We start from the raw sequence: 13,311 nt of genomic DNA, 5'->3' as shown, positions 1-13,311 counted from the left end.
TGTGTAGTAGCCGTGCTCCGGAGACCCTATCCCGATTGATCACTCTTCTTCCTTTGATTGAGCCATTGAAGTTCATGCTCCACCTTCCGGTCCATTTCCTCTTGCATGCTCATGACATGATCATGTCCACTTCTTCATCTGAATCCGACGGATCGAAGAACTCATCTTCAATCATTTTATCAAACTCCGTCGGTCCATATTCCTCGTACGATGAAGCATCAGAATTCATCGCTTTCCGCGAGAATAAATCACAAAAAATGGGTTGGACAATGTGTCGAACACATAGAGCGCAAGGGGCAGCCAGATAGTTGCCGGACATACCGCGATGGCGTCCAGGCCAGGGACGATGTCCGCGGTGGCGAGCATGGGAGAGAGGACTGTTGTGCTGGTGCTAGCGGTGCTGAGGCTCAGAAGGGCTGCGGAACTAGGGTGGCGACAGAGTTGTGAGACGTTTGACGTGGATGAGGAAGAAGAGAGGAGAGAACAAATAGATCCGGTAGGTCGAGGGATGAATTTGATGCAATTTGTGATGGGTAGGTCTATCGGGTCCAACGTGGCGGACGCGCCCGGGCATCCCTATATCCGCCCTATATTTGGGCTGGATATGAGGGATGCCAGGTAGCCCGGTCATTTGAGATCAATTTGAGGCGACCGTCCGGGTTGGATATTTTTTAAGGATCGGTGATCGGAGCATCCGCACAGGCGTTGGGAGGGGGGTTAAGAGCAACTCCAATGTGCCGACCCAAATGGACGCGCGTGTTGTCTGCCTTTTGTCCTTTTGGGTCAGCTCGTCCGCCCCCTTCTGCGTTTGGGTCGGCCGTGCGCCCAACGCGCGGATGCATTTTCATCCTCACGGCTGGACTGCGTCCATTTTTTGCTCTTTTCGCAAACATACAAAAATTTGGTCCTAGTTCACATAATTGAAACAAAATACAAATATCTCATAGTTTTACAACCAAATAAATATCTCATAGTTTACAAGCCAGATAAAAATTAAATTATCTCAAATACATTTAAAGAAAGATAGCCCATACATCTATTGGTTGCCAACGTTAGCCCACATATGCTCAACCAAATCGTCTTTCAGTTGAACGTGAGTTTGCCAATCACGCATTTGATGATGAAATGCGGTGAACTGTGCAAACATTGCCGCTCCTCCATACTTAAGCACAATATTTTCACCTTGAAACTGAAACCCTTGGTCATAGATACGTTCTGGGCGCTCATCCTCTACGATCATATTGTGCATGATCACACAAGGAGTCATCACCTCTCACAACTTCTTGATGCTCCAAGTTCTAGCAGGATACCAAACAACGCCCCATCGAATTAAAGAACACCAAAGGCACGCTGGACATCTTTCGTAGTACTCTTTTGCTCTTGGGCAAATCTCTTCCTCTTCTCTCCTACAGGGTAGGGGATTGTCTTCACAAGAGTAGTCCACTGAGGATAGATACCGTCAGCTACGTAGTATCCTTTGTTGTGGTGGTGGCCATTGATCTCAACATTGACCTCCGGGCAGTTGCCTTCTGTACGCCTTGCAAAAATCGGAGAGCATTGAAGCACGTTGATGTCGTTGTGAGATCCAGCCATGCCGAAAAAAGAGTGTCAAATCCAAAGGTCTTGTGAAGCCACCGCCTCGAGTATGACAGTGCAAAGCTTTGACATGGCCCCTATACTACCCCTGCCAAGCAGAAGGGCGGTTCATCAACTCCCAGTGCATACAATCTATGCTACCAAGCATCCCCGAAAAGTCCTTGCTGGCATTGATCGCCAACAACCAGGTTGTATCTTCAGCATTTGGCTCTCTCAAGTACTCCGGACCAAACACGGCTACCACAGCCTTGCAGAACCTATACATGGACTCTAGCCACGTGGACTCGCTCATTCGGACATACTCATCAATGAGATCACGAGGAACTCCGTATGCAAGCATCAGAATAGCTGCAGTGCATTTCTGATAAGAGGAGAAGCCAATCTTTCCCAGGGCATCCTCCTTGCACTCGAAATACTTATCGTACCCCACCACCCCCTCTCGGATATGGTTGAACACATGTCTAGCCATACGGAAACAGCGCCGGAATAGGTGGTGTTTGAAGAGCAGGTTGGGGGACTCGAAGTAGTCCTTCCAGAGTAGGAAATGACCGCTCTTTGGGTTGCGGTGTAACGTCGGAGTGTGCCCTAGGATCGAGCCCTTGAATATCGGCCGCTGCCTACTAAGGTGGTCATGGACGACCAACACAACAGCCAGAAACTCATCATCATAGGATGAAGATTCATCCGAGTCGCAAATAAAATTGTGGAAAAAGAACTCGTCACCGGAGTCCATCTGTACCTTGCGGGCAAACCTTCGAACAACTTGCGGGCGTTGTGGAAGAAGCTGGCCGGTGAAGAGCCTCGCGCCTCTCCCTGGACCAGGTAGCAGGCCTGTCGGCATCCAGAGTGGCGGCCGGACTTGGGTGCTACAGGCAGGGGTGGGGGCGGCGACGTTGGGGAGCTGCGGCGGCGGTGGGGCGAGGGCGGTGGTGGCGGCTGCGTTGGAAGGTGGCGTGTTGCGAGAGGAGGCACGTGGGTGTGGCCGGCTGGCGGCGACGCCGAGGGGGAGGGGGCGGCCGGGTGTGCTAGCTGCCGATGAAAGAAAGATGGAATGGCAATGTGTCGCCGATTGGCGGGCCAACGGAAGACAAGGGTGGGCATCACGCACATTCGTTTTCTGTCCGCGCCGACACAAATGCGGCCCAAATTTGAGCCGCACATGCGTCGCGCGGTGGACAAATAGCGCACGCGCGTCTGTTTTCTGTCCGCACGACACAAATGTAGCCTAAATTTGAGCCGCACATGGATCGCGCGGCGGACAAATAGCGGATTCGTGTCTATTTGGGTCGTCGCGTTTAACAGACACGCGTGAACAATTGGATCAGACACGTCGAAGTTGCTCTAAAGCACCATTTGGGAAGCCGGAGAATTGTTCCGCCGTCCACCCCATAGCCCAGCACGCGCATCCGACGCAGAGACATCATTTGCGCTCGACGGCTCGCTCGCCCAGGTCGGCATCGTCGTATCCACCCCGTCCCCGTCCACGGATTATCCCAAGCAGCATCAACGGAGAAGTTCTCACTGCGCCCAACGACTATTCTATTCTATTCTATTTTACCCAGTTCGTTTTGTCGTATGCCACTTCGGAGCGATGTGGCTTCACGTGCGACGCCGCCGCAGAGAAGGCTACAAAATGCACGACCGCAGGCGATCTCCGGCCCTGGGGCCGCTCAGAGCTGACGCACGTGACCTCACGGAAAGAAAAGCGTGCGCGAATTAACGTCTGCGTGCGTACGTGAGCATCTTCCCTTTCGTTTGCTTCTTTTTTTTTCCTTGAGCAAAAGGCCAACCCAACTTTCTGTTTTCCAGAGCTTTTCCTACCTTTGATTGAGAAAATAAAATAAAATAAAATAAAAGCCTGAGTCCAGGACGTGACCGAGTTTTGTTTTGAGGCCTGTGAGTGAGACGGAAGCGTGCCCTTTACGAGCTCGTGATGTTACCGTGCTACTAATAATAAATTTGGTCAATGGCTTTGGAGACAATTTGAAACGGAAAAGGACATGGAGTATTCTATACACTGCCGGTCCGGTCAATTTCTCCCGTTCAAGAACCGCCGAGGCTCGTTTCCGCTCGTCATCTTTTTAAAACCAAAAAAAGAAGGGCAGCACTGTCGCCCACGTCCTGATCAACACGAAGAATGACGATCAACTTCGTCTGATCAACGACGCTACTAGTAATGTTCAAGCTCCGCGCATCAACCCAACTGCCGGTCAGATCAATTCCCCCGGTTCAACAACGGCCGAGACTCGTTTCCGCTCGTCATTTCCCACTGCCAAACAGAAGCACGGACACATCCTGATCAACATGAAGAATGGCGATCAAATTCGTCTGATCAGCGACACGAATGTTTCAACCACTCACAGAGAAGAGAGAAGGCGTCGGTCAAAAAGAAAACATACAGGGAAGGACTAGGAAATTATTTGGGCACAAGATTTCGGTGGGCGTGCGGCGCGCAGCCCGCCCACCCACCCACCCATCCACTCGGATTTGTTTGTGTCTCTCTCACCTGACAAACCCTAATCTAATATAATCTCAAGCGCCGAATGGCTAAATCTATCTAAAGGATAGTACTAACTAAATACTTCCGTTCCTCGATCTCCAGTAGCGCCGAGAGAGAAGCTGTTCAAGATTAACCTTTTCGCGATTCACCGGCGATTTGGGTGCAGAGGATAGCATGCATGATCGATCTATCGGCCCAGTGGACCGAGGCTCCGCTGGGGAATCAATCCCAGTGCTGTCATCAAAAGGACAAGGGATGGATGAGGGGCGAGCAGAGACCTTTTTTTCTCTCTCACGCACACGGGGAATATATTATATTCCATCTATATTCTTCAGAACAAACGCAACTTTTTTATTCTTTATTTTATTCACACCATGGCATGGAGCTCGAAAAGGACCGAGCCGCCCGCCCGCGGCACCGCCTCGGCGCAAAGGATTCGGCCGGGTGAGAGCCAGCGGCGGTAGAGCACAAAGGGATGGATAGATAGATAGGGAATATGGTGCTAAAATACATGACGCAGGGCAGGATAGGGAACACTACCTCGCTCGTGTCGTGCGTCACGTACGATACGGAACAAGGAACCGAGCCGGTGCGATAAGCTTCGCGAGGGCGGTCGTTGTCCCGATGGCTGAGAGGTTTGGGCGGGGACGAAATCGTGAGAGGCCATCGAACGTACACATGCTACGTAACCGAGGGCAGGCGTGCTCCGGCTATGTGGAAAATGCTTGCCAACTTCTAACCAGGACCCTGTTCAGATGGTTAATGGCCTGATGGCGAGCCGGCGATGTCAACTTTGGCCGGGGTGATGGACGCCGCATCCTGAAAGCAAAATATCAGGAGGGCCTCTTTGATCCGGAGGATTCCTGAAGGAACTCTAGAAGATTCCAATCCTTCCAAAAATATTTTCTGTGTGCGTTGTCAGATTCGTAGGATTGCAAACCATATGACTGATTCCTTAGGATTAATTTGTACCGGTTTCATAGGAGAATTTCCATCTATTTCCAAACTCATGTAAAAGATTTCTACTCACGTTTTCTTTTCCGGGCACAATCAAATGCCCATGCTAATCCGAGATTGCATGTCGCTCCATTCCTATATTTTTCCTATTCCTGAGTTTCACGAATCAACGAGGCTTTGTGGACAGTGACACCGCAGAAACTGCGTTGCAGAAAAAGCAGAAAATGAGTTAGTTTCCCGAGTAAAACCATCTTGTCTTGCTTGCAAGATGGAGACACTCCAGCTGCCCATGCCACACCTGAACGCTAACCGTTTGCACCGGAAAGTGTATGTAAATGAGAGGTTGCAGAATTTCACAAGAGTGTACTCCAGGTCTGTGATATTGCTCATGCTAACCGTCCCCGGCGAAAGCAGTTTCCACGATGACAGATCAGAGTAACAGAAAATAATTGCAACCCTCCAACCAGCAAGAACTGTGTACCGCAAGATGGTGACCCTGCGCAACAAGAAAAAATGGTCCTCACCACACTGTTCGTCGCGAAATGACCCACTAAAGGAAAGGGGTAGCCCAATAAAATCATTCCGTTGGTGGTACTGCTTGGTATTGACAGAAGAAACCCCACCCCCCACCCCCACCCCACCATCAAGTTGATGTAGGCCATTGAGGGATTATGTGGTTGGGAGAACACCAACACAGGTCCAACATGCATTTGATTTGCTACATGGTCCCATGCATACAGAAACAAACAGTGTAGTCCCAAATGAAGCCATAATAGAGGGGTTTCAAGGCTTGGGATGTGTAAACAAATGAAATGACTTTTCTGCTATATTTTCAGATAATTAATATGGATCATTTTATTCCTTGGTATAAAATTATAGGAGCATAATCACAATGGAAGAATATATGTATGCGTTCTCGCCGCCAAACATTCAACTTCACTGGTGTGCCCGATGCCAAATAATGAAGGAAATGAGAGGCACATACATCATTCCTGGGAACATGCGCAGAAAATTGATTAAAACCCTCCATGCTGGGACTGGAAAAGGATGCTATATAATGTTGACTCAGAAGGCAGGAGCATCTAGCATGTTTCGAAATTTGTACCACACCAGGCTGATAATGGACCATTTGGTGCATCTAGTATGTTTGAAAATAAAACATAGGCTATACATTTTTCACATAAAGATCATGGGCTTTTTTAAGTCTGGGTGGTGGGGGCATAAAACGTAGCCCACTGTAATCTACAGAAGTCACACAAAACAAGCCATACGATACATGTAATGTATCACACTGCTGTAAAAGTATCAACTTTCTCAATGTACTGTCGACCGTGGGTATGAAATGGGCATATGGACATCACGGATGACATCAAACTGCCGTAATAGTATCAGTTTTTCAATGTTTATTTTAATTACCCATGTAAGTTTGGTCGACTAAACTACCAGGACTTTCAAACGAGAGAAATTTTGAAATACTTCGAACTCCTGGAACTTCCCTGACAAATATAGATATTAAATCGTGCTTGCCACACTTGAATTTGCGGCTTAGTTTGATTACTGTAAGCACTATAAAAAAACTTAATTTGGCCTGAGTTGGTTATTGACCATGCTGGTCTTAAACCGACACATCCGACATAGAACTAATATCGATATGATCAGTTCAGATGCTAAAACTGGAGGCTGCAAGAACCTGGCTTTGTAGATCAACAGTGACATACCATAGTAGTATATCAAAAGTTCTCATAGCCTAAATGAGTAAATGTTCACACTTCCCAACAGGAAAAGGCTTTACAGTATATATGCTTAGACATAACATTCACTTGATGGACCATAAATTACAGGCCTGATGCAGAGACAAACAAATCATACAATCCACATAAAACTAAAATCGATATGATACAGAATTAGTAGTACTCTCTCTATTGATCTTTACTGGGTGTGGTTTAACTGGCCTAATTTAAACTATGAACAACAATGAGTGCAACAAAATATGTGGGTTATGTGACACATAATTAATACCATTCAAATTGCTACCATGAATATGATTGTGTAACAACGAACGAATCATTGTGACCTTGTCCATATTAAGTTTTAACCAATCTAGACATGCTAAAAGAAAATAGTAAGTTTCGACAATACGTTGACCATCCTTCATGGAGGTTAATATCTGCGATGCATGGAATATCTGGAAGGAGTGCAAGGATTTCATTTGTAGAGACCAGCCCTCTTTTACCCGCTGGAAAGTGCATTTTCCAAGTGACATTCAGGTCAACTGTTTTCGTAGTTTAGCTTGTTGCCTTTTGTTTTCTTATATCTTGGTCTAGCCATGTAGACCTTGAACATCATGAAACTTTTTCTTTTCTTTAATGTAAAATTAACACCATAGGGGCTTCCCCTACAGTATTTTGGTCAAAGACGAGTTTCCAAAGTGGTGGAGGAGATCAACAGAGATAACTAAAGTTAGTCAAAAAGCAAACAAACGGAAACTACCTGCACACTTGCATTCATGTTGAAAAGTCACATTTTATGTCAAAGTCTCAAGTTTGCAAAATGTGACAAGTACATTAAACAGTGGATTAAGATTTGATTTGATAATTGCTAGTCCCTCTGTTCCAAAATACTAACTAAAACCATGAAAGTATTTTGGAATGGAGAGAGTACTATTTACTTATAAAAGCATTAGATAGTGATCTTCACTCAACAAGAATAATTCCTCTAGTTGAACCATGTATCAACGAATCTTTAGAATTTAGACAGCCTTCAAGAAGTTTTGACTTGTTCTTTTTTCTAACAAAAATACAGTATGCAAATAAAATTTCAACAAGGATAAAAACACTCAAGTTAACCCAGTGTGGCCAGCAAAAATTGTTGTTGCGATAATCCACTTCTGAGCCCGGGCTCATCTGCACCCATGCTGAGGAAAAAATTTCAAAAAAAAATGCTAGAAAATTTCAAAAAAATCCTTTTTTTTGCATGGTAGATAATTTGATGCGTGAGGTTAGCTCCAATTTTCAAATCGTTTGGACATCTGAGCAGCTCTCAGCAAAGAAGACAAATTCGGGGTCTATAAAAAAGTTTATTGTTCATGCACTGTTCTGACCCGATTTGTCTTTTTTGCTGAGAGCTATTGAGATGTCCAAATGATCTGAAAATTGGAGCAGGCCTCACGCAACAAATTTTCTACCATGCAATTTTTTTTGAATTGTTTATGATTTGTTTTCTGACCGGGTGCAGATGAGCCTGGGCACCAAAACGCTGCACCCGTTACTTGCTCATTTGCCTTGGATTTCTTAAATTATATTGGCTCAAACTCATGTCTGTTTGGAACAGAAAAAACATCAGATTCCTTGTTGAATCCTAAGGCAAATAACAACGGGAATTTGCATAAACAATCATTTCCATACTCCACAGGAATTTAGCCGGAATTTGAAAAGAGGAACGGATGGAAGGTCCATGCAAGACCCAGAAAGGCGTTTTCCATGAGGTCTAGCCTCATGTTAGGATTGCCCCAAAATTCCTGCGGAGTGCGGACTGGGTCATTCCAGGCCTCTTTGATTTGCATGGCCCTAAAAAGTGCATGAACATGAAAATTGCAGGATTAAAGTTTCATCCATCATGCCTTCTTGAATACTATAGGACTTTATCACACATTCACACCATGGCAAACCTGAACAATTTTTCCAAGACGTATGTGTCAAATGGTTTTTACTTTGACATAGAGTAGAAAAGACCGCATAGGAAAACTTCCTACGAAATGCAACCTTACAGACCACCAACATACGAAATCTTCCCAAGGATTACAGTCCTTCAAAATTCCTATTAATATCCTTCTGACCAAAGAGACCTGGATCCGTAGGAATTTCATAGGATTCCTGCAATGTCATTTAATTGTTCCAAGGGGCTCTTGTAGGAAGAAAAATCCTAACTACAAAAATCTCCAAAATTCTTGTGAAAATCCTACAACCCAAACAGGCCCTGAAAGCAGTGTTCTGATAAACAGTGTATGCTTGTTGGAATGCTTGTTGGACACAAGCAATCAGTCCATATCTAGTCAATTTATTAGATGACTATATGTTCTTAATTACTCCCTCCGTCCCACAATATAAGATCGTTTTTCAAACTAACATAGCTTGTATAAGATCGTTTTTCAAACTAACATAGCTTGAAAAACGATCTTATATTGTGGGACGGAGGGAGTAGATATTTCTTTACATTAGAAGCTAATAGAAAATAACTTATTACCTTCTGTAAGGGCCACAAAAAAAACACAGGAATAGGACAAATTGAATGTCACATGGAATCCTGCAACAGAAAAAGCACCAGTATTGGTGCCCTTTTTTTTGAACGAAACAAAATTTCCCATGAGCTTATACTCTTTATCAGTTCTTCCAAATCCTAAGAACAAGCCTTGAGAATTTACAAAAAACATCACATATATGAAACTATCCATCGTCACTTCCAAACAACAGCAAACTTTCAAAAACAATGGCTCTTCCTCCCATTATTGTCTACCTATGAGCACAAAAAGTATATGTGCCATAGTTTTATATCATTAATATATTGAGTAAACTAGCATGTTAGTCTAACTGTGTAAGGCTTGAATAAGTGTCATCAACTTGTCAAATTGACTACTTAACTAGAAATGCAAATTTTCATTGTATTCCCAGCTTTGCTAGTGTCACAGTAACTACAAATAACACATTCTTACTACCGTAGAAACATAAGTTTGCAAGAACATCAAACAGAAAAAGAATGGCATAATATGTCTCATAATGATGTCAGGACAAGTACACAAAGTTACAACACATGAGTTTACCTCGAGATTAGGTGTAGTATTGTAGTACATGTTCAAACATGTACTGTTGAACATCCAAATATTTGCCCGAGTTCTTGATCTTTAGCTAGTAGGTCGTTCATACATCGTCCATTGGTATTCCGCACACAGAATTAGGACTATTTGTCCAAAAAAGTTTTTTGTTCAAACAGGAGATCTGCTTTATGTGCAATCGATGTATACCATCAGTATCTCTACAAATGATATGAAATATAGGACTACTTATCCAACAGAAGTTGTGTGTCCCCATTGACAGCTTCATCATTACTCCTCCATTCATTTAATTTCTTTGAGACCCTGTTATTATCATAAACACCATGAACCTTATAATGCCACACCATCTTCGATACGTCATCCTGTGGTGAACTTATCTCCCGTCGTTTGATTGTCTTGTGAAGTTCGCAGAAGAACTTTGGATCTTGCAGTTTGATATACTCGTGCAATACAAGCTCATGGTGAGGTACCCAGTTTCTAGGGAAAGTTGTATAATCACATGATGGAATTGATGACATGCGCGCAAATTGTACACCCTCAATAATATCAACAACTCCCATCCTCAAGAGATCAGAGTATTCTGGTGCATCATTGTTTGTGCTCTCCCTCAACGGGCGGCTGAGATCACGCGATGCAATCTTGTAAACCTTAGCACGGGATTTTAGTCTATACCTTGCTGCATAAAGCTTTGCCAAAGAGCTGCGTATAACATATGCGCAGAACCCTACAATCTTCTTCCGGTTGTCCGCATACCTATACCAATCAGCCATGGTCTCAAGAAATTTGTTCATCTGAGAATTAGTGTGTGCCTGCCCAGAGTACAGCATTGGTGAACACGGTAATGGCTCAGGATCCCTGTCCCCCTTTACAAGCTCAAGCTTTCTGAAATGCCTTATGCACCTCTGCAAGCTTGCTGTGACAGATAACAATGTTCCAATACCCTTCTCACTCACAATGTTTCCTCCACTGGCGGTATATCGCAAGGTTGGGTAGATGACCCGGCGGGCAATGACATGATCCAAGAATTCAATCCCCCTTGTGATGTGCTCAATCTCCACTGACGAATTCTCTGGCCTCAAACCAAATGTTCTCTCACAAAACTCCATTAGTTGCCTCCTTATCTCAACCGCGTCCTCCCTCGGCCCCCGGACCCCAATCAACACATGAGAGCCAAATCTAAGGAAATCCATCTTCCTGGTCTTCTCCCTCCCACTTGATGGAACAAACTCAGGCCAAGATGGATTATGACATCCCTCATCGCCCGCCTCCTTCCATATCGAATCATGCCTTGACGGGCGGAAGTACTCGTTAATCCTCTCCTCCATCCACCAATCCAACTCGTTAAGGCACACATTGGCTAGCAATGGACTAATTATCCCGCAATGCCCATATTCCGGCACGTGACACGCCTGTTCTGGGGCGAACCCAAAGAACAGTCTCAGCCAATAAGGGTCTGGCTTGGGCTCATCCTCATTAAGCACCTTCTTCTTCCTGCTCTTCCTGAGCACCTTCCTTTTTAGCCTCTTCTTGCTTAGCCCATCGAGATCCTTCTCCCTTGGTGGCACAGACCCGGGCCGGACTGGGGCGTTGAGTGCCGACTTGAGTAAAGACAGCACCTTGCGATCAGAGACGGCCCTCTCCACACAGGACAGAATTGTGTCCGACGATAAGGCGTCGACCACGGTTGTGAGGTCTGCAGTTATGAACCAGAGGTAGCCGGCAAAGCCGGAGCGAACGGAGCGGATGGCGGTGTGGGGCCCGCGTCCAGGGCGGAAGGCGTGCGACTTGGGGGAGAATCGGGGCTCGAAGACGGGTTCGAGGAGCAGGAGGAGGAGCTCCTGGACGACGTGGTCCTGGAAGGGGGGCGGGGCGTTGGCTAGCCGGGCAGTGAGCTTGCGGCGGGAGACGGGGACGGTGGAGGGGGCGTCGGCGGGGGAGCGGAGGAGGAGGTGGGTGGAGGCGCCCCAAGGGAAGGCGGGGTGGCGGCGGAGGGCGGCGGCGCGGAGGCGGAGGAGGGAGTGGAGGGTGGGGAGCGGGACGGCCTGGCGCGGCGGGAAGGAGCCGGTGGCGTGGGCGCAGGCGCGCTGGTAGGAGAGGAGCCAGAGGTCGAGGCGGGAGGCGTAGCCGGAGAGGTTGGGGAAAGGGGTGGACGGCGGGTGAGCGAAGGCGCGGCGCCACAGCGAGGAGAGGAGGTCGATGGGGTCGTGGACGAGGAGAGCGTAGGGGTCGGGCAGGGGGCTCTGGTCGGCTGGTGGAGGCGGCGCGGGGCGGCGCCGGATAGGTTGGATGCCGGTGGCGGGGAGAAGACGGCGAAGCGCTGCGCGCGGCGGCGGCATGGGAGGGGAGGTTTTTGTTCGAACAGGTGGTGGGCGGTGACTGTGACTACACACACTCGGGTGGCCTGAGAGGCTAGGCTAGGCTAGGTGCCGGGCAAACCTGGCCACATGGGCCGGCCCGGCTGTAAAAAAGGTCCTGCCACATGGCCGTGTCGGCCTGAAGGCCTGGCCATAGGGATCGGCCCGATATGCCAGTTATAAAGGCCGGCCTGGCACTACAGGCCGGGCTAAATTGTTTCTCGGTCTTCTGGGCCGTTTGTTTTTAGAAAATTCAGGGAAATCTAAAAAAATAAGAAAAATACAAAATAATAAACTAAAAAAGAAGAAATACAGAAAAATTAAAATTAAAATACCAACAAACTTAAAAAGTATAGATAAATGATAGTTACGCGTTGGACATGCCGTGTTGGCAAGCAATCAAAAAGTATGTGTCGTGCCCGGCCTTATGGCCTGTCTTTCAGGATCTGCCTAGTCCCGTGGTAGGCCGAAGGTCAGCCCGACCTTTTTAATGGCGTGTCACGCCGGGCATGTGTCGGGCCTAAATTCCGTGCCTACGAGGCATGACCCATATGGCCAGGTTTGGTGTCGGGTGATAATTTCACCGATTGGTTGTCTCCACAGCCATCCAATCTAACTTCAAACCAAAATCCAGATCATCTGATTTTTACAGCAGAACTTTTTGGCTTGTAAGAGCATCTACGAACATTGGGCAAATCCGCCCCTCTGTATGTGCGCAGACAGCGTTCCCCCTTAAATGTTCGTCCGTGCAACCATGTCCCTTACTTTCAAATCTTCAAATCCATGCAAACCACATCCACGTCAACCGTTTGATGATACAAATTTCTACTATTAAAGAAGAATCGAACGTCGTGATGGTTCGATCACCTCCTTATGCTATCGATACCTCCTCCCATCATTTTTTCTGTCCATCGCTTCCCCACACGATTTTTCTGGTTTTCTACTTCTCTTGATTGACCACCTCCCCACGTCCTTCCTCCCACCGGGCGCCTTTTCTTATTTGGTTTTCTTCCCTACCGAACTGATCTGCCCTACACCCCACGAACGACCGCCATCTATCCCAGCGCCACGATTAA

At 46.7% G+C, this 13,311-nt stretch overlaps 1 protein-coding gene across 1 annotated transcript; it reads right to left on the bottom strand.

Moving 5' to 3' along the window:
• Positions 1-9,790: 9,790 nt before the first annotated feature.
• LOC109757598 (nuclear intron maturase 1, mitochondrial) lies at positions 9,791-12,476 on the bottom strand. The gene has a single exon (XM_020316424.4). It carries the CDS (start codon positions 12,215-12,217, stop codon positions 10,106-10,108), a length of 2,112 nt encoding a protein of 703 aa, XP_020172013.1. The 5' UTR covers positions 12,218-12,476; the 3' UTR covers positions 9,791-10,105.
• Between the last annotated feature and the right edge of the window lie 835 nt (positions 12,477-13,311).

The sequence above is a fragment of the Aegilops tauschii genome, chromosome 7 (genome assembly GCF_002575655.3).
Source record: "Aegilops tauschii subsp. strangulata cultivar AL8/78 chromosome 7, Aet v6.0, whole genome shotgun sequence".
NCBI lineage: Eukaryota > Viridiplantae > Streptophyta > Magnoliopsida > Poales > Poaceae > Aegilops > Aegilops tauschii.
Note: the sequence above shows the minus strand (reverse complement) of the source record. Positions and strands in the feature narration are given on the sequence as shown.